Source organism: Myodes glareolus, chromosome 19, assembly GCF_982192425.1.
Source record: "Myodes glareolus chromosome 19, mMyoGla1.1, whole genome shotgun sequence".
In the NCBI taxonomy this organism is placed as follows: Eukaryota; Metazoa; Chordata; class Mammalia; order Rodentia; family Cricetidae; genus Myodes; species Myodes glareolus.
The window spans coordinates 59,257,144-59,278,811 of NC_142044.1; the positions used below are offsets into that span (position 1 = coordinate 59,257,144).

Sequence of the window (21,668 nt, forward strand, 5' to 3'; positions counted from 1 at the left end):
AGGTAATAGTGATCTTGGTTTATGTTCCTCAAAGACTATCTGTCCCCAGTATCTATTGAGTAACCTTTATCTTCTCCATAGGTTCTAAAGATCACTGTTCTGGTTCCATTTGTGCTGTCCGTGGTGGCAATTATTTTTATGCCAATACTAATTTGGTTTTACTGCTGTAGCCTTAAGATGAACTGACAATCCGGTCATCTTGATACTGCGTTAAATCTAGCAAAACAGAGCAGATAATTCAACTTGAATTAGTCTAAAATTTACAGCAACCAGAGGATTCTCTTTTTAAAGGCCCAGTTATTTGGGCCTCACCTATCTCTCTGGACTAATTAGCGTAATTTCATGTCTCTAGTGTGCAAGCAAACAGGACCCAAAGTGTGTGCAGTTTCCACAAGGCCCCGTTTATTCTCCAGGGGTGGGGCAGACCAAGTCTAGCCGGACAAAGATGTTACAGAGGACAGAATGAGACAGAACAGCATATATATATATATATATATATATATATATATATATATATATATATATATATATATACATACATATATACACACACACACACACACACACACACACACACACAGTGACAGTGGCAGGCGTCATAGCAACAACAGTGAAAAGTCATTGTTACACTGTTTGCCCTTGTGACCTCCATCACTTAAGAAGTTTGTGGGGTGTGGTGGTGCACGCCTTTAAATCGCAACACTCAAGAGGCAGAGACAGACAAATCTCTGTGAGTTCCAGGCCAGCACAGTCTACATAGTGAATTCCAAGCCAGCCAGGACTCTTTGTAGAGAGATACACTATCTCAAAAAGACACACACACATACTACACATGACACAAAAGACATGTCAGTTTAATGGTATCAGCTTTATTCCTAATGAAGCTAGGTTGGGGTACCTGGCTTGGATACCTGTGTTCCTGCTTCTCTCTAGAGATCTGTATGCGCCATTGTGGCTCTGTAAGATGGGCTGCTGTCATCAACAGGACAGGGAGAGACACAGTCAGCCTTATATCCAGTCACGGGGGAAAAAAAAAGGAAAATCCCCAGGCTATCCTTGTGGTAACTGTTCACACGAAGGATTTGTGGATCTGACCCTGGCCTTCTTGCTTGACTATCAAAATTTTCTTAAGGTCAGATGAGCAAGTGATGGGAAAGCTCAAAGGCTAGATTTTTCCCAAGGTAAAATGTATGTGTGGACAGGATTCTTGATTTCAGGATGGCTGCAATGGGGGAGGTTACCGCAACACAACAGAAGTTGGAAACGCTGTGTCCAATCTACTGATTCCAAAGAATGGGGAAACATGCATAAGCCAGACCAGATGATACCACTAAAAACAAAATAAAGCAAACAAACAAAAAAAATTTTAAAGACAAGACCTTGCTGTATAGCCCAGGCTGGTCCATTTTCCATACTCTTGCCTCAGCCTCCCAAGTTGCTAGAGCACAGGCATGTACCATCAGGCCCACCTAAGTTGAGGTTCTTGAAGCTAAGCTTCCATGCTCTAGAACCATGGCGTGTGATCAAGCCCTGCTGCAGGAACTCACCAGCACACACATGCTCTAGAACCACGCATGTGATCACGCCCTCCTCCAGGAACTCACCAGCACACACATGCTCTAGAACCACGCATGTGATTACGCCCTCCTCCAGGAACTCACCAGCACACACATGCTCTAGAACCACAGCGTGTGATTACGCCCTCCTCCAGGAACTCACCAGCACACACACGATCTAGAACCACGCATGTGATCACGCCCTCCTCCAGGAACTCCCCAGTGTGCACAGCACTGCTGCCCTTTCATCACGGCTGCCTGGAGAATCACACAAGACTCATGGGTACTTTTAATTCACATTTTAATGTTTGAAAACTATGTTAACACTGCCTTTATAGAACATAGCTTCCCACACTTTTTTATTTATACCACACCCTGAAAAAAAAAAAAAAACAAACCCAACTTCCCAAGATGGACAGTTAACAGCAAAGTTTTGTGATGTGTGGCTCACTTTGGATGCCCACCGGGAATCATTTACAAGGTTTTTCCATTAATAAAACAGTGGTGTGCTACATGTACTGAGTCAGAGGGAGTCTAAGACACATTAGACTCTAGAGACTGTATTACGTACCAATGGTTAGGTTTCAAGTGTTGGGTGGCGGGGGGACAGACAAGTCTATGTTGGCATCAACACTAAAAGGCAAACATGCAAAACCTTCAAAACCTTAAATAACAGGATGTTTTCCTTCAAATCTGTGCTCATAAGAATATTCAGCCCTCCCCCTCAAGGATCCCAAAGTTTGGGAAAAGATAATTCCATTTTGGAAAAAAAAATAAAAACCCTCCCTAACTTCTGTTTTCTTAAATTCTATGCAGTAGCATCAGTGTTAACCATGAAAGAACATTATGAAGAAACAACGTCTCATTTTGGGCAAGTCTGTTTCTACATGACAATGATTTTCTTCTAAATTGTCCTTGTTTGTATCATCTAAATAACAGATCTTAACAGCAGCATATGAGATCAAAGCAGTTACTTCTCCGCCCTGCTCTTTTCAAACAATTAAGGTTTTAGGCTCCAGGTTTACACTGACAGAACTATGGGAGAGAAGGTAAAATTCTTCTAATTCCCAAACAAAACCACTAACATCTATGAGAATGTATACTTCTTATGTGCAGGGACTAGCGACCTCTATTTCCATGTGAATCAACAACTGCAAAAATATACAGCCTCCTATGTATTTACAACATATTTACATACAAAGGAAGGATTCCTAAAGTGAGTCTCAGCTGCATAGATTCTTCAAGCCTGTACAGATAGGCCCAGTGCTTTATGGTTCTTCCTCAGGGAAACCCTAAGAAAGACATCTGTATCCATGCCAACTTTGCATTATTCTTCAAGAACCCACCCCTTTAGATTTAGCATTACTTTCAGTTATTACCCACAACCCCAAAGTCTTTGATTATTATCAGCAACCCACTGCATTTTACTGGAGCATGCCCCATTGCAGGATTCCCAGATCTGCCCTCCTGAGAGGAAACCACTGATTAAATTGCGAAGTGGCAATGTGACTCCTTTTTCTGAGTGCCCAGATGTTCCCCCTGAGCAGGCAATGCTATTCTTTGTTGTTTCTTTTGATTTTTTGAGACAGGGTTTCTCTGTGTAGCCTTGGAACCCATCCTGGAACTCACTCTGTAGACCAGGCTGGCCTCGAACTCATAGAGATCCGCCTGCCTCTGCCTCCGAGCACTCCACCACCACTGCCTGGCAATGCCATTCTTAAAGCCTATCCCCTTGATGGGTGAACAGAGGCTTTGCCCTAAGGCATACACCATGCATATGATACTAACCACCTCTGCCCTACTACGATTAACAATGCCACCTCACACCATGCTCCAGAGACAGTCTAGGCTCTGCTTTTCATTCACAGCCCCTGGCAGCTCCCACAGCAGTGCGGACCTTTCTCTAGACTACTAATTGTAGGGATATTTTCTATTTTTCCAGTGCCAGGACTGAACTTCACCAGGGCCTTGCACCTAGCAGGCCAGATCTCTAGCCAACCACAAACACAGTCCTCTTGAAGAGCCAACTCCTGGAAACTCAGCGATACCCCTGGAGTTGCATTCTAATAAGGCATTTAAATTTACCTACATTTTGTAAAGTCTCAATTTGGTGTCTTCACAACTGCAAGAAAATATGTTAGTGCCTTAGGCCATTTCCCCTAAAGTGCAGGCACCCTGAGGTTTACTCATGCCCTTCACTGAACTTCTAGCAGGAGGGGACCCAGGTAGGGGTCTCACACAAGATGTCTCCATCATTTGCAGAGACACTGGCTGGGGTTCTTTTCTTTCCTTTTAGAGTCCTGGCTCTAATTCCTCACCCCGGGAACTATTTTTGGAACTGTGATTGACAGGAGATTGGCTCAAGAGTGGCTCCCAAACTTGATGCGGCTGGCATCACCTGGAGTCTTGCAGAGAACAGGCTGCGTCGTCCACGGCGTCTGGCAGCACTGAGGATTAGCATTCTGATGTGTCTGCAGATGCGGTCCATGCTGCTTGCCTGGGGGCCACAACTTGAGAAACACCAACTTGAGGGCTTGAGCTGAACTCCAGAATTCTTGGCATAATTGTTGGAGGTATCCTCTGAAACTCTGAGACATCTTACTGCAGACCTTGGTCATCTGCAACCCACCCCAATGGTGCTCTTACGTTTCTCAATATGGTCCAGAAACATACAAGAAAGAAAGTCGATGTCGACCCCTTTTGTGTCTGATTACCAAGCAGCTAAATCATGGTTGAGACAGAAGACATTACAAGTGTCATGTGCTGCTCTCAAAGATGGCTCTCCTGCAAGGAGACATGATGCTAGTGGCCAAGAAGGAGGCAAACTGTAGGAGGGAAAGGCCACAGAACCGGAAGCAGCCAGGCCGAGCTTGGTAGTTTCGGAGAAAACAAAAGGTAATAGCTAAGGAACCCCTCTTCCTCCTCCATCACTACCCTACCAGCCCATTTCTGAACTTAGTTCCTCTAATGTTGCAGGAACCCCAAACTCAGTGTCCAGCAGACATTGTGGCAGAGATGAAGTCTGGATTCCACAACAGGCCATGGCTTATTCTTGGTCAGTCTGAATCCACATCCACCGCCCCCGCAATTCTATCTAGGGATTTGTCTTCTGCAGTCCCGTTGCACTATTCCATTGCACCCCGACTCTAGGTTTGGCAGTCTTTCCCCGCTGCTCTGGGGGCCAAATCGTCACACACAACCCAGTCACAGAAAACCCATTCCAGGTTACAACACTTTGGGGTTCCGTTCTCCCTGTGACCTGGGAACTGCCTGTTTAGGCCTAAAAGATGGGTTTTCTTTCTGCACATTCTGCTAACCCTACTTCTAACCAGCAACGCTAAGCTAGGAACCAACAGTATTCTGTGTTACAATGGCTAGAGGGCAGTTCTAAACTCAAAGTGTGAAACTGGCCCTGGTCAACAGTGTGGAGATCTATGCGCCAAAAGGAAACACTGCTTCCCGCGGCTAAGGCCTACTACTCTTGGGTCTACACTTAGCAGGAAAATGTCTATTGCATTTGATTGTACTGTTGAATCCTACCTAACATCTGTGATACAGGTATGTTTTGGCTACCAGTTCATTATTCTGAACAAGAGTAAGAACAGTCTACAGGAAACACCACAGACACCTCGGAATTAATCTGTGGCGCCTGATGAATGACAGCAAGGTCTACTACAGTCCAACAAACTCGGGGACATATATAAAGGAACTTTAACATAAAACACACATCACAGACACCAACAACAATGTGCTTCCTGCAAATAAATATACTGTAAATAATACAGTAATTTTACCAACACATAAAATCCAGAGATCCAAAATCACAGCACATCCCAGAGTTAATGAGAGCGTCTGAATTCACTTCGTGAATGTAAAATCAAAGGATGGTTACAGAATAACGAGGGAAACAGAGGGCTGTACAGCTGGCAAACTGAGTCAATACATTTTTAAGCAGTGCCGAACAAGCTCCAAGTTTTCCACCATTCCCCGTGACATGGAGAGCATTTCCGCAAAGGGCAGAGGCGGCTGTGGGTTTTACCCTTTTCCCGCCTAGGCCCTGGTGTTCAGTTGTCTGAACTCAAGGCGGACAGAACTCTGAAGCACTGTACCAAGGTGATGACGTGATACAGGAAGTAGCTTTTCTTTCTTTCCCAGGAGGACGGTGGCAGGCCCTTCGACAACTACCTCATCTGCGGGACTTGAGTGTACAAAGGGACATCTCTGAGTGACTCTCATGAGATTCCCGAAGAGCTTTGGGGACTTTAGTCTGCAGAAAGAGGCTACAGCTAAGTCTCTGGGTCCTCTGCCGACTCTCCGTTAGATCCTACCTGTTTCCAGGTAAGAAATCTGTGCACAGTGCGTTTTTGTGTCTGAGAATTCAACCAAAATACATCTGGCTGCAAATGAGCCCTGTGGGCACACAGTGCTAACAGCATGTGCACTTCCTACTGTAAATAAGCCATGGCCAGCCGCAGGTATGACCAGCCGCAGGTGTGGCCACCAGCAGGACACGCTGCTCTGGGCTCCCTAGCTGCCATGTTCAAAGCTCTTGTAGTTTTCAGTCTCCTTGCCATTTCTTTCTGGTCCCCTCGGGAAGTTCTAGGAAGAGCATAGGAGACTCTGCCCTCCTGCGTGGGTCACATGGAACAGGCAGTAGAGGGGTAACAGGAAGAAACACAGATAGGGAAGGGCCTCTTGTTCTCCCCAGTTCGGGCAAGAGGGGACACCGTGACCTCAGAAGTTTTCCACAAAGACTGTCTCAGAAGATTTACCTTCAAGATTGGATGGAGAGTTAACGGAGAATAGAAATGAGGCTTATTTAACGTACAAAAATCTTGTATTTGTAATAACCTAGATTTATAGATATAAAACAAGTCTTTTAAAGACTCCCCTAAAGTAAAGTACCCAATATAAAAGAGGACGGCCTAAGACAGGTCATCCTTAGGTACACATTATTCTCTGTTGCAAAAAGCTGGTGGACATGACTAGATGCTGCTGGGCTCATAAACCAACACATCACCTCCCGTCCCCACCCCTTCAATGATACGGGTGTAGACCGATGGCGTCTGCACCAGGAGTGTTTCCTTAGGCATTTGGGGCAGTCTCATTCATCACTGTGGGAGCCACAGGACCCCAAGCAGGTGACTCAGCCTAGGGTACTTGTGACACCAGATGCCAAGGGGGAAAAACAAAGCTTCTCTTGTGAGCTCTCCCAAATGCACATTTTAATATATTTCCACAAGTGCCGTGCCTACCCCTGCCCAGCCACAGACACTCCCAGGGACTAGCTCCAAGTGGGAGCAGGATGGAGTACCAGCAGGTCCAGGACAGCCCATGCTGGGTGACGAGAGCCACCTCAGATACTAGGCATCCTCAGATGCAGCAATGGCAGGCAACCTGTCTCTCAAAGGATTACCCCTGTGTGCTATGTTAACCAAAATAGGCAAAGTATTTATGAAACCTTTTTTTTTCCTGAAACCTTTTTGTTCTGTAAAGCAAAATAAATATATACAATTTAAGATTATTTTCTTTTCTAAAAAGATACAGACAGCGTGAGCGGGGATGTCGGTAGGAAAACGATTTCAGAACCTGGTGTCTGACAAATAAATACACCTGATGATAGTGTTTTCAGAGTTCTAAGGGACTGAGAAGGAGCCACAACACGTAACGAGAGGGAAAGATGACTGCATGAAACCTCGAAAGATAAAATCCACAATCCCAGGAGGACACGAGCCGTTCCAGAGCGGGTCTCTGTGTTGCAGCCCGGGTGTTGTCATGTGCATTTCTGTCTGTCTGTAAACTTGCAAAAGAAGTGGCGAAGGATTGCTGACGGGTGACTGGAGGGGCGGGCGGGGGCAGGTGCTGGCTCTCCTTGCCGGTCTCAGTGGCCTTCGTCACTGCTGGATGAGCATGCCCAGTCGTAGATGACCAACGGGATGCTGATCAAGGAGAACAGCACCCCCAGCGCCAAGAAGAGGGCCGCCTGCAGCAACGAAACATGGGTCATTTCAAATGTACCCGGCACTTCCCTCATGTACCTGGAGGAAGAGTGGAACGCTCTGCCCCCTCCTCTGGGTCCCGTGGTGTTTGGAGTTAATACCACGGCTGAACTCTGCAGACTCTTCTAAACCGGGTGAATGTGGTCCTGCTGGGATGGGCGAACAGCAAACGGCCCTGGGCCTCTGCCTTTTACAGTTTGGCTTCTGGGTCACCTCGGGTGTGTCCATGGCACAAATGACTGAGTCTCCCTAATGACATCCTCCCTAAAAGGATTACAACCTAATGAACTGGGTGTGGGGATACACGCTTTTCGTCTCAGTACTTGGGAGGCAGAGGCAGGCAGATCTCTGCAGGTTCCAGGTTAGCCCGATCTATATAGAAGTTCCAAGCCAGCCATGGTTACAGAGTGAGACCCTACTTTGAAAAAAAATATTACAACTAAAAAAAAAAAAAAAAAAAAAAAAAAAAAAAAAAAAGTTTGGAATTAGGTCGAGGTCATTTTGTTGGCCATTACCTATCAACCAGCATTGCTGCTGAGAAGCAAATGTTTCTATTTATAAGTGTGTAATACGTGTTCATTTGATCTCAGTGGATTGACAGCAAGGCAAAACTCAGTTGCTTGAAAGGTTGGTGAAGGGCACAAGTGGATCAGACAGTCCAGTACCTGGGACACATTAGCTTGGCCCTGACGACAGACAACCTTTGCAGGGGCGGAGTGCTCTTGAGAGCCAGGGGCTGGCCTGAAAACTGCGGGAAGCAGCTAAGAAAAGCGTGGTAAATGGTGGGCTAGTGGGTCTAACACTCTGCTGTCCCTGCTCAAACAGAGCTCCTGTCTAGTGCTCTGAGAGTCCCCAGTTTTATTGTGGGAGCAAGGACTGGAGAAGCCTAGAGAACTCAAGGTGACTCTGCTATTTGTAGCTTTAGTATGAGCGGGTTTCACGGCCCTGTGCAGACTCCCTGCATGGGGCTAGAGGGTCTGGGACTCACGGCTTTGAGGATAATTCTTTTTGGGAAGTAGAGTTCTACCAGCATTAATGACCCCAGCCCAAAGTGCACAGCGAAGGGACTCTTGCTTGCCACTCTCCCCTGGGTCCATAGATGAAGGTGACACATGTGACCTCAGTGCCTACACCACCTGGGAGGTGGCTGAGAGGTCTCCTCTGAGGCCAAGCAAAAAGATACTCCAGACAGGACTGAGTCTCCCCTGCTCCCCTCACTGTCCAAGCACGGCACTCTCAAGGTGCCCTTGAATGTCACCAGATCTACAAACAACCATCCTGACACAGAAAGGCAGCTCCGAATCCACATCACCTGCCCACCAAAAAATAGCCTCCCTATGCTAACTCCCAACATTTGGGGCATAACAGCATCGCCTGTGTCCTGAGTTGTGCAAGGGAGTCATGTGGTCAGAAATCATCCGGAAACGGTAGATAGCATCAAAGTCTTCTGAGTCCTCGTTGACTTCCCATCTTGCTAAAGACAAGGCACTACTCTACAGAGACACAGGGCTGGAAACATCCACTCTCCAGCCAGCCGTGCCCTGGGTGAGAACACAGGCAAGGCCCAGTCATAGCCACACTGGAAAAACGACCTTGATGAAGGAAAGGGGTCTGGGTCTCCTACGGGGAAATCTAAAGGACCAACACGTCCTTCAGTGCAACTGAAAGTTATGTTAGGAAATTGTATACCAGCAAGTTTAGCTGGGAAACTAATCAGAAAACTTAGAGTGGCTGGCAGCAGACATACCCAAATTCTTTGAGTGCCTTTATCTCCATCCTGGTTTGTGATTCTTAGGTAGAGAGATGAAGGAAGGATGAAAATGAGCATGTTGGCCGACGTCACTCCTGCGGATTAAGAGAGCAGTTGTTGAGGGCCGCCATTTCCAAGTGTTACGCATAAATAGCTCTGTACGCTGTAGAACAACTGTAAAACCATACCTACAACTCCAAAAATATCCTTCATGGAGGGAATAAAGATCACTAACAAGTTGATGATCACCAAGAGTACGATGGTCACCCAGACGTGGCGGCATAAGTGGAACTTTGTCTTCTTGGCCAGTTCAAATAGTGATGAGCGGACCTGTGGGGGGAGGGGGGGGAAGTGGAAATCGCCAAGGGCTCCAGGCATTTGCTGACCCTCCACTCTCAACAGAAGAACTCAGTCATTTACTAGCGCATGGGATTTGTCAAGACTTTTCTCAATGCTCGGCAAACTTAGAGGCGGCGTAGTTGTTTGAAGGTATGGGGGCTTGGCTCCAACTCTCAGGATTCTTATATATGACAGAGCAAGTTTTCCTTTGGGTGGGGTAATTTCCACTTGAATGGTCTCTGTGGTCAGGGAAGACAGAGGTGTAACCACTCTTTCTATATTCTTGTACAAAGAGGAAGGTGGGAGGTCAGAATGCAGAGTCAGCCCCCACAGGCTACACTAACGTATGGATCCCACTTGCTGTTTAAGAGGCAGAGACTTGGGCCAAGGGACAAGTCGAGGACCAGAAAAGCCACCTGTGGCAGACCTTCTCTGGAAACAGGATCCTGTGGTCAGAATGAAAGTCCCAAGGCCAGTGTTTCTCCTGTGACCACGAGGTTCTTTACTTACTGTGAAAAATAACACTGGCACGGTGAGGATGACAGCCACGATGACAGCCAGCCGCACAGTCAGGATGAGGACGTCATCTCTGCTCTGGTATTTGTGAAGGAGGTCTGACTGCACCTTTTCTGAAATGAAGGGGAGTCAGAGGGTTTTTAAAGGAGCATTGCAAACAAGACTCCATAAGGAGCAAAGGAGGCAAGGTTCTGAAGTCCACTGCAATAATCTACAAATCCAAAGAGATGCCCGTGTGTGTGCCATTAGCTAAAGTGGGATCTAAAATCACCACTGTTCTGTGTGGAAAGCTTAACACACACACACACACACACACACACACACACACACACACACACACACACACACACACACGGAGGAAGCCTAAAGCCCTTTTTACCTGACTTTCCACACTGGGAGCTCATCCCAAACACTGCCCGCCTCCCTGCAGGAACTACGGGCCACACAAGCACCTCTCCTTCCAACTTCCTCCCTGTAAGACAACTTCCGGGACCAAGCAGCAGAGGGTAAGCCAACTCAGCCACCTTCAGGAAAGAACCCTTCCCGGTTTGCGTTCACTGCTCTCACAAAACGGTCTTTAGTGAATGGGCTCCTGTGATTTTCCTCAACTTACAACTGCAGAAAGCGTTATTTCAAAGGCTGACGCTCCTGCAACAGAGGCCTCGGAAGGGTGAGCAAATGCTCACTCTTTTGACAAGTGCCTACCCCCTCATGACTCTCTTTCAGGGCCTCCCTCACTGCACCTGTCTCAAGGTGGTGGGCAAGGAATTCAGACTGCAGTCAGTCTCAAAGATCTTGGTGTCAGTTCCTGAAATGGGACTAGAGGTTGTAATAAAAATCTCATTAGATCTAATTTTCTTTCCTCAAAATGCATAGCCATCTTTAAATAGCTGAGATATCACCCATGGATCATATAGAAGGTCCCAGTGTTCTACTACAGATGACAAAATGAACTCACAAAGAAGACTCATAACTTGAGCAAGGTAACCCGGGCCTTGATTGTTAGCTCTCTCCTCTCTCCCCTCACCCACCAGCCCTGCGATGCATGACCCTCCTGACAGCATTTCGATAAAAACGAATAGGCTTGACAAGGCTGTCCTCTATTGCTTATGAAATCAACACCCTTTCTCCAAGCTGAATTAATCTGGAAATGTGTTTACATTTTATTTATTTTTATGGTGAGGGGGAATCCTAAAGAAGCATTTAAGAGAAAAGATGGTAAAATCTACTTAAAAATTTCTCAAACTGTGACAGTCATGGAAGGGTTTAGCAGAGCTGCAGCGTCATCAGATTAACGGAAAAGGCACAAACTATCCCGACAGGGTCAGCAGCACAAATGGGACACACTTTCTTTCTCAACTCTCACTTCTTCCCGTCTCTGCAGGGCACCAAGTTCCGGCGAACAATTAGCTGCTTTATTTTTAATTAACGTTGAGTGTCAGGAGTGTGGGCTGGGCCTTTTCCCACTTCCAGCATCTCTCTCTCTCTCCTCTCTCTCTTTTCTGTTAATGGAATCTGACCCAATTTTCAGTATCAAGTAGGAAAGCCTTCCATGATGTCGTTTTAAATTTTCCTAAGATGGCATCTTTCTAAAAAGCAATGCCCCTGAAGAAGAAAAAGCTCCACAGGAAAATTACTGATATTATTTTCCACTGATTATTCTAGCAGGCAGCCTGGACGAATACGGAAGGAACCATCGCTGTTTGCGATGAGGGAAAAAGCCAAGATGAAACAAAACAGAAGACACTGACCCTGTGTAGCCCTCTCTGGCTTCAGTGAGAAGCTATGTCAGTGTTGGTTTTCCCTGTTATTTTTAAACACAGGCAGGTACACACGAGTGGAAATCACTTACCATAGAATGTCAAGTACCCAAAGATGGCGGTCAGGAAGTACATGACAAACATGGCGAAGAAGGAAATGTTGGAAACCATCTGCATTTTTTTCTGTGATCGGCTAAAAACAAAGAGCAAGAATTAAAAAAAAAAAAAAGTATATTGCTGATTCAAAGGGTCAGAGTTCAACCTGAACCAGAGACTAGCTAGAGTTCTCTCCTCTTAGGCTAGTATTTCCTGACCAGCTCAACGGACCCTTGCAATCAATGACGTGGTTTAGAGTAATTCTTTAACAGTAACAACAACAACAACAACAACAACAAAAGGGTGCTTTGAGGCAGCTAGCCCTGAGTGATGGCCCTGGGTTACTCATGAGCGCCCGTCCAGATCAGATGAGCAAGGCAGGGGGAGGGGGTGGGTGTGGTCAAGATCATGATGGGGAAAACCACAGAGACAGCTGACCCAAGCTAGTGGGAGCTCAGAGCTATGGACTGACAGCTGGGGAGCAAAACTAGCTCGTTGAATGGGGAGGGGCATTATGTGGCTTGAGCTGTTGGCGGGGGGTGGGGTTGGGGTCTGGCAATGGGACCAGAACTTGATCTGGGTGCAAGAACTGGCTTTTTGGAGCTCATTCCCTATGGTGGGCTACCTTGTGCAGCCTTGATACAGTGGGGGTGCCTCAACTTGGTATGCCAGACTTTGTTGACTCCCCAAGGGAGGCCTTACCCCCTCTGAAGACTGGATAGGGAGTGGGAAGGTGGGGACGTGGAGGGGGGGAGTAGGAGAAGGGGAAGGAGGGAGGACTGCGGTTGGTATGTAAAATGAAAAAAAAATGGTTTTCATTAAAGAGAACAAAACAAAAACAAATAAAAAAAGAGCATCCAGTTCTCATCTGGAGGGTGGAATTTTAAAAAAAAATATTTGTGGTTGTTTTGACTTCCTATGCTACAGAAAAATTTCTGTACCACGTACAGAAAAATTCAAGTGTTTTTCTTTCAGTCCCAGAGATTGAATAGGAGCTAGAACCTGACCCCATGTCTGCTGTCTGGGTTCGGGCGCAGTACGGCCTATCCTCAGGGACACACCGGGGCTCTGTCCATCTCGAGTATTCAAGGACTCAGCTGAGGTGGTGGCGGGTTCTAGCTCTCAGGTGAGGTTTACACCAGGAATGGGATGACCCTTAAAGCCAAAGTGCCTAGTGAATCTGCAACCTGTGTGGCTCTGTGCCAGTCACCGCAGCCAGTCAGGCTGGCAGACAACGGAGGTGTCATGCGGAGTCTAGAATACAGGAGCACTGGGAAGGACACGCTCGAAGTCACTAAATACTGATGACTCAACTCAATCTATATATACTCTGAAGTGCCTGTCTCTATGCATACACACCTTGTTCCTCCCCGACAGGGTATCAGATATCTTTAATATACCTAAATTTTCTAAGTTTGGGACCAGCATAGAAGAACAAGGGGTGTATACATAGATTCAGGCACTTCAAAATTCAGCCGTGAATCAGTAAAATAGGGAAGATAAAGACTGAACAGGAAACTCAGTGCCCCGTGCTAAGGGATATCTCAGAGTGGGAATGGGCAGCATTACGTCTTTCTTCTGGACTTAAGACTGTGTGGGTGACGATCTCTGTGTAGAGAGAGTCTGATAACAGTGGCATAAAAAGGGAAAACATGGGGATTTGTAAGCAGGCCTTTAGCCCTCTCTGAGACAACATCAAAGGTGAGTCCACAGGAAGGCAGTGTGGTAGTGCACCCCTAGGAGAGCTGAGACAGGGGGTTGTGAGCTCGGGAGTAGCCTGCGTTTCTTAACAAGTAAGATCCTGACTTAAAACAACAAATTCACTTACAAAACAAGCCCGAGTAACAATAAACTCCTAAATAACACAATTATTTAGAGGAAAACATGACTCAAAAGCCCACATGTGGGGAAGGGTGGGGGTGCTGGGGAGGTGGCTCAGAGGCTAAGAGCACTTGCTATGCAAGCAAGAGGACTTGACTTCCCCAGAAACCCAGTAAAGAGCTGACGTGTAACAGAGCTGCCTGTAATCATGGTGCTTGGGGTGGGGGATGGAGCGTGGGGGATGCAGGCTGGGGGTGTTGGGTTGTGGGACGGACGGTGGGGGATGGGGTGGGGGATGGAGGTTAGGGGTGTGCTGCAAGGTGGTCACTGACTTGTTGGCTGCCATCTTAGATTCTTTCTCAAGAGAATAAGGTAGGGACAGTGACAGAACCTGAGTATACACAGAAGCGTAGCACACATACAAGCACACACACAAATAACTAATTAATAAGGTCACATGGCTTGTTGCTTTCTTATTTACAGCCAAAAACATTGCAGATTTCAGAGCTTCCTTCACGTAAGAGCTTGCTCCAGAACGGCAGGAGCATTGAAGCTGGGTGAGTCGGGTAGTAAAGAGCGAGGCACAAACACATAAGGGATCTTACTCTTTGAGCTCGCTGTAGATGGGCAGGATGGACGGGTGGCACACAAACGCAAACGCGATGGTTGGTAAAGCATACACCGTCTATTTGAAGGGAAAAAAAATACCGTCATGTTTCCGAGCTGTCGTTATCAGCCTGCTCCCTGGACCCTGGAATTACGAGGTTATTAGGAGGGTTTGTCTCCAGATAGAAGCAGCCTTTCCGAGAAGGCTCATCCGGCAGAACCACAGGGCACTTCTGACAGAGGGACTTCAGACGTGACTCCCAAGGTGAGCGTCATATATTCCAGCATACCTTTGCTATGTGTATGCTGCACTAGCCAGCATATGTAGGTTTCCACTGCAAGTGACAGCAAGGGGCAGGGCACTGCTATTCTCTGACATCCTTCATAACTGAGGGGATCTGCCCATTGCATACTTAAAAAGATGGTATCTAAGTCGAGTGTGGTGATGCACGCTTTTAGTCCCTATACCCAGGAACCAGAGGCAGGCAGATCTCTGAGTTCAAGACAGTTTGGTCTGCAAAGCAAGTTCCAGGACAGCCAGGGCTACGTAGTGAGACACTATCTCAAAACACAAAATAAACAGAAAAAATAGTATGTAGAAAAAAATTAGTTCCACAGCTTACTACTTTGGCTATATTTTTATCAATAAAGAAAGAAATCCATAAATTTTTGGAGGAGACATTTAAAAAAAAAAAAACAAACAAAAAAAAACCCCACTCAAACCTCAGCTTCTTCTCCCTTCCTTCCTTTTGTTTTTGTTTTGTTTTGTTTTGTTTTTGTTTGTTGGTTTGTTTTTGAGACAGGGTTTCTCTGTGTAAGCACGCTGGCTGTCCTGGAACTCACTTTGTAGACCAGGCTGGCTTTGAACTCAGAGAGATCCTCCTGCCTCTGCCTTCCAAGTGCTGGGATTAAAGATATGAGCTACCATGCCCAACTCAAACCCAGATTCTTATACAAAAACAAAAACCAAAAAACCTAAAATAAAACAAAACCCAAGAGAAAGAAAGGGAAAGTAACATATCTTATGCACTAACTGTACCAAGCATCTTCCAACAGGAATCCCGCTATGCAAAAATAGGGCCCTCATTTTCACACGGCAGTTGGGGGACCCCCTGTGGGATTAACTGCCGAGGCTACTGTCTTCCAGGCTGCCAACCAAACCCCAATAGTACAGAGGTCTTCAAAGTGCCCATTTATAATGCTCCCTCCACCACCTGTACATAGCAGCAGTGAGCTGAGAACATGACTAACCAAAGCGCCAGCCAGCACGCCGCACGGGGAGAGAAATGTGGAGACAACAATGCAGAGAGACTATCACCAGAATGTGAAACCTGTTCTGAGCCAGATAAAGGTGCGCTGTGAAAATGTGTGTGTGTGAGTGTGTGTGCGTGCACACATGTGCGCGCTCACGAAAGGACCGTTGAATACAGAGGAACAATGCTATGCTTTCTTTTAAAGATGAGTACAACACGCACAGGAAATATTGCCCTTAATAAGAATGCTCGTACTTATTTTTAACCGAACGTACCTTTGAGTTGAAGGTAACGTATTTTGGCGTACACATGTCAGTGACATTGGCACTGATTGTTGAGTTCTGTTCTACATTCATGCATGGAATTTGAAATTTCTTGTAGATAACCTGGTGTGGAGAAACACATGAGGATCAACCAAGACTGTACTAAAGCCAAATCATGAATAACTATCACAGAGCTTTGAACACCAAGACCACAGCAATTGCTTCGCTCCGGACTTACCACTATTAGGAAGAAAACCATGCAGCTCAAGGAAAATCCACTAGTGTAGCCAAGATACCCTTTTTCAAAAGAAAAGTATCTATTAGTATTTTATTAATACAATGATTAATATTTATTATTATTAAAATATCAATTCCTTGAACATATTACTTCAAGCATAATTTGGGACTTCACAATATGCCTACATGCCCAATGAAAACAAGGTGTGTCATTTCGTAGTGCTATTTTATTTGGCAAAATAATAGTAGGACTTTGAATAAAAGCCTAATACTTGGTATTTTGATTCCAGGCATCCCTGGCACATTCCAGGACACAGATCTCAGAATCTAGGAAAAAGGAGCCTCCTGGATTTGGCCCTGTCTCTGTGTTGGTACACTGTAGTGCTAAGCCTTAATCCTTGATCCTCTCCTGAGTTCTTTCCTGGGCACCTACTGTGGGAATCCTGAGTGTGTTTGATCAACTTCTCTCTCAGCGAGAGACCAGCACAACCAGATGTGAGCTTCCAGGGACAGAATATTTTCATATTTTCATTGCTACTTTATAACGGTAGTTTTGCTACTGTTATGAATCCCTAAGTCTGATGGTCTTAGGTAACCCCTGTGAAAGGGCTCTTCGGCCCCACCCAAAGGGGTCGCGATCCGCAGGTTGAGAACCACTGAAATAGAGGCTTTGCAGGCCCTACTCCACTTGGAATGCCAGCAAAAGGCGGTCACCACCACCTTCACAATGGCAGAGCAGGGGCTACATTATCTTTATTCCCCAGGGAAAGACCATTCTCTACACTAACTGGCGGGACAGAAGCCTACAGAAACCCAGAGAGCAGAAAAATAAGTAGTTAAAAAAAAATCTACTTTATAAGCGTCATAGATGCTCTTCAGCTCTGACAGATGAGCTAAACCAAGACCCCTCCCCCCGCAAAAAAATCAAAACCTCCTGCAATTCATGCTTAGTTTTGAGAGAACTCCAATCCAAACTTTTGTCTTGAATTAGCCCAAATTATAAAAATGCATTTTGGAGCTTTTGGAGAGATGGGAACTTGGCCTCATTATTCACTGTATTCCTGTGACTCCAGGCATGCTAGTCTCCAAAGACAAGCGTGAAGCAAACGACGAAACCAAACAGATGACTTGGAGATTGCCTGCCATTTTTTTTTAAACTCTGAATCTCCCTTTTTTTCCTGTGGTGGGTGAAGTCACCGAGACTGGCTATACTCTAAACTGAAGTGCGGTTCGTGAGACTTCTCTGCTGTCTTGCTATTAGATCTGAAATCTCTGAGTATGAATGATCAGAATATTAAACACCACAAACGAGCAAAGGTGGAATGATTTTGAGTTTAAGACTTAGGGAGACCCTGTTTCTGAATTCACAGGATGTAGGGTAGGGTGTAACTCCGTAGTAGAGTACTTGGGTAGCCTGCACAAAGCCCTGAGTTTGATCCCCAACACCACAAAACAACAACAAAAAACAAACAAAACAAACCAGATCATTATAGGAGAATTCCATTTTCTGGACTTTTCTTAGGCAGACTATATATAACCATTGCTACTGAAGACAGTATTCTAGTCTAGTATTCCAGTGCCAGAACCACCCTCCTCCAGCTCTGGCTCGGTGGAGGGGCTTCTCAGAAGGTCACCTCATGGTTTTAATCTCACATTAACACCAGGTCTTGTTAACAGTGGCAATTTATGATTTCTTTTGTCGTAATGAAGGCAGGCAAAGGTGTTTGTTTTCTAATGTTTCTGATTGGAACCAGAGAGTCTGAGATAAAGGCCAGGTCTCTGCTCACCCAGGTTCTTCAAGAGACACAGCGGGAGAATTATGCCGAAGGTAACCATCACAACCAGGACACGGCCGTCCACGTACCAGGCTCTGAAAGGCATGCAAGAGGCTAGGTTATAGTCTCCAATTAGAAAGTGACATTGCTTTCCTCAAATGTAAAATTTCACAATGCATTACAATGCATTTTTATTCATTTGTATAGAGAAAATATATTTATTTTTATCACTACCTTTTACTATTTTCTTTTTGAAGATTATCGTCAAATACTTTAACTCCGCCATGTGACCTATGGAAGGGGTACTTTCTTTCCCCCACTCCCATTGGTTAAATGTGGTGTTCCTATGATTTAAATAATTTACGTGGCTTCAAAGCAAGTCGCATATGTGGCATTCTGTCAGATTACAACTTGTCCTATCAATAATTTAAAGAGAATGTCCCTTTTGTTTTGCTTGGATGGTATCAGGAAGGATGGAGAACCTACAGGTAGGCATTCCCCTTCCTGGATCCTTCGCATTTGACCTTGACGAGAACATAGGAGTTACAGCTTCTTTCCTTTCCCTTGAAGGAAAAGGAGAGACTAGGCTGACAAGGACTCTTAGATGAGAGGTCAAACATAATGTTGCGCCAAATGTTGCTGGCAGCGCTCCCTAGGGTAAATTACATTTTTAATGACGTCAGTTCATGGAAATTTTGCTCCCCAAATGTCATTGACTTTCTTTAAGAAAGAAGGTAGATCCAGCGTGCTTTCTTGTTTCTTTCTTTCTTTCTTTCTTTCTTTCTTTCTTTCTTTCTTTCTTCCTTTCCCTCCCTCCCTCCTTCCTCTCTCTCTTTCTTTCTCTTTCTTCTATACCCTACTTCTGTGTTTAAAATATTCCTGTGTATTCTTTTTCACAGCACATAGACAGAGTCCAGGCTCTCTACCAGAGAGTGACAGATGAATCTACAGTTAAGTGGCTTTCTGACTCTTCCACTTATATTGCCTCCTCACCCTACTCCACCCCCCCCGCAAGAAAATAGGCTTAGAAACATTTTATTTCCAGGATTTTCATAAAACAAAGTTTGATCATCCTTCACTTAAGCCAGTGGTTCTCAACCTTCCTAGTGCTTCGACCCTTTAATACAGTTTCTCATGTTGTGGTGATCCAACCATACAATTATTTATTATTATTATTATTATTATTATTATTATTATTATTATTATTATTTTACTTTATTTTTGAGACAGGGTTTCTCTCTGTAGACCTGACTATCCTGGAATTTGTTCTGTAGACCAAGCTGGTCTTGAACACACAGAGATCCACCTTCCTCTGCCTCCTAAGTGCTGGAATTAAAGGCATGCATCACCAACACCACCCATCATATTATTTATGTATGTATGTGTATTTATTTAAACATTGGATACTCAGGATATCTGATATGCAACCCCTGTGAAAGGGTCATTTGACCCCCCCAAGGGGTCGCGAGCCCCAGGTTGAGAACCACTGGAACAATCAGTTCGGTTACATCACACACCAGAAGCAAGAAAAGGTCGAAAGCTTACGAAAATTCCTCCTCCTTTCCCATGAGGAATTTTATGGCTGAAGGAAGTTCATTTTTGACTATGAAGAGATAGCTCAGCATCGCTGTGGAAGAAGAGCAAGTTTAGAAACGCAATACTATGGCTCTTATTACAAGGTACAGGAACAGTTGGCACTCGCTCTGAAGCTCTCCTCAGTGGGCGCAGACAACATCAACTCCTGCCGCGGCGTCCCACCGCTGCCTCTGCCGTGCTGCCCATGTGCCATATTTGTTAAACTGCACGTGGACACCCAACCACCAGCATTGGAAAAACCAATAATATCCATGCATGGCCAAGTCATGTCAGAGAAATAGGCTCTTACCACCGGTGTTCTGTAGAGAGGTGGCTCCAAAAATCACCAGCTTCCCCGTGGTGCCAAAGACTTGTTCTCCTAGCTTCTCATAAACCATGCAGCCTATTAAAAGTTAAATTTGGGAGTATAAGAAACGACGAGGCTCTGAGAGCCGAGACCGAACATCTCCTTACGCTGTGTGTCACTCGTCAAGCTCCTTGAGCCTTCCCCAAACTCAAACCTCGGCACTAGAAGGGCTAAGGCACTGTCATTTGGAACCACCTTGACCTGTCTAATGTCAAACACCAGCACGGTTTCTCCTTTGCCACACTGGCTTCTGGAATATTACAAGGAAAGATCAGGTCACACTGGGTGGGGATCCTCAACACTGATTCCATGGATCTGGTATGTAATATTAAAATCAAGATTTGATTTTTCAAGACCCTCATGCTTGAAACCAAAAAAAAGATTTCTTCTGAATTAATGTGCTGAACTGATCAGGCTAACAGAGAATTGTCTTCTACTTGAAGAAGGAAGCTCACCCATACTTTGACTCCAGCCCTGCTTCGCCATTTGAGAATAATGGCTTCTTGCTATGGGGGCAGTTAATGCAGAAGCCATAACGGGTCACAGTGCTAAAGAATAAATGATGACAGAGCGCTTGGCCTTAAATAGGAGAACTCTTACCACCTCCTCAGAGGCTCAGGGAACATCATGGAAGAAAGGCTGTGGAGGATGCAGAGCCAGAGGATGGGGAGGGGTGCAGGGAGGACGCAAGAGTCAGAGGATGGGGAGGGGTGCAGGGAGGATGTAAGAGCCAAAGGAGCGGAGGGATGCAGCAAGATGCTGTCTACTAGACTTGGCACAACTGCTGCACTATGGAGCTCACTGCAGCTGTGGTTGTCTGCACAAAGCCTGCACCTGACTGGGCCCATAAACATTCCATCGCAGACCAGGGAGGGTCCATGAGGCTCCACCCTTCCCTGAGGGACTACTAACAATTAATGGTTGGAGAAGGGGTCATTTTCTTGAGTGGCGGAGCCACCAATAGTTGCCCTTGATCCAATAACGAATCTCCCACCCATGCCTGAAACTGTTAAATTCAGTGGACCACATACAAAAGTTAAGTGGGGGAGACTTGTTGGAAGGGTTCCAGTTGGAAGGCATGGAGATGGGGGCAAAACTACTAAAATTCCCTATATAAATGCATGATGCTGTCAAACACATTTTCAAAATACATGAGAAGTATCTTTATAATGTCCCATCAATCGTTCCTGTTTTAAATGTAACAATGAACTTAGAATGTCTAATAGTCACTACGTAAGAGTTTTCATCACATGGAAATAGAGTTCAAAGACAAGCAACCGCCCAAAGAGAATGGCAGACAAATCTGCCTGAAGAGAATTTTGGCTGTAGCAAAATTCTCAAGTGATCAACCAGTTCATTTCAAGACATAGTAAATTCCTAAACCAATTCATAGAAAGGAAGGAAGGAAGGAAGGAAGGAAGGAAGGAAAGAAAAGAAAGGAAGGAAGGAAGAGAGAGAAAGAAAGGGAAGAAAGGAAGGGAAGGAAAGAAGAAAAGAAAGAAAGGAAGGAAAAAGAAGTTTATCTTTCTTGATGTCAGTTCATAATTTTAAAAGTTCATAATTTCACAAGAAGCAATTTGGGTCAGGCTATAGTTAAACCTTTGCTCAACCTCATGTAAGACTGATGTTTAAACTAGATAATGGGCGGACCCTGAATTTATTACAAAACATTCCAGTCATCTGTATACAATAGCTGGCCAAGGTGGCTTTAGCTAATGTAAAAGTCAAAGTATTGCAAACACGATCTGGTGTCCC

The 21,668-nt window shown here is 45.4% G+C and overlaps 1 protein-coding gene across 6 annotated transcripts in view; it reads right to left on the reverse strand.

The window, feature by feature from the left end:
- Positions 1-1,840: 1,840 nt before the first annotated feature.
- Positions 1,841-21,668, reverse strand: part of Slc38a1 (solute carrier family 38 member 1) — a 99,139-nt gene continuing 79,311 nt past the window's right edge. For all 6 annotated transcript variants that reach the window (XM_087899207.1, XM_087899211.1, XM_087899210.1 and 3 more), the window contains exons 6-16: positions 19,857-19,949; positions 19,517-19,598; positions 17,984-18,066; positions 16,198-16,256; positions 15,972-16,082; positions 14,443-14,522; positions 12,013-12,113; positions 10,155-10,273; positions 9,494-9,635; positions 9,303-9,400; positions 1,841-7,539 (exon numbers count right to left, since the gene is read on the reverse strand). In XM_087899207.1, the coding sequence (XP_087755333.1) occupies positions 7,438-7,539; positions 9,303-9,400; positions 9,494-9,635; positions 10,155-10,273; positions 12,013-12,113; positions 14,443-14,522; positions 15,972-16,082; positions 16,198-16,256; positions 17,984-18,066; positions 19,517-19,598; positions 19,857-19,949 (1,070 nt within the window). In that variant the 3' untranslated portion in view covers positions 1,841-7,437. The remainder of the gene's footprint in view (positions 7,540-9,302; positions 9,401-9,493; positions 9,636-10,154; positions 10,274-12,012; positions 12,114-14,442; positions 14,523-15,971; positions 16,083-16,197; positions 16,257-17,983; positions 18,067-19,516; positions 19,599-19,856; positions 19,950-21,668) is intronic.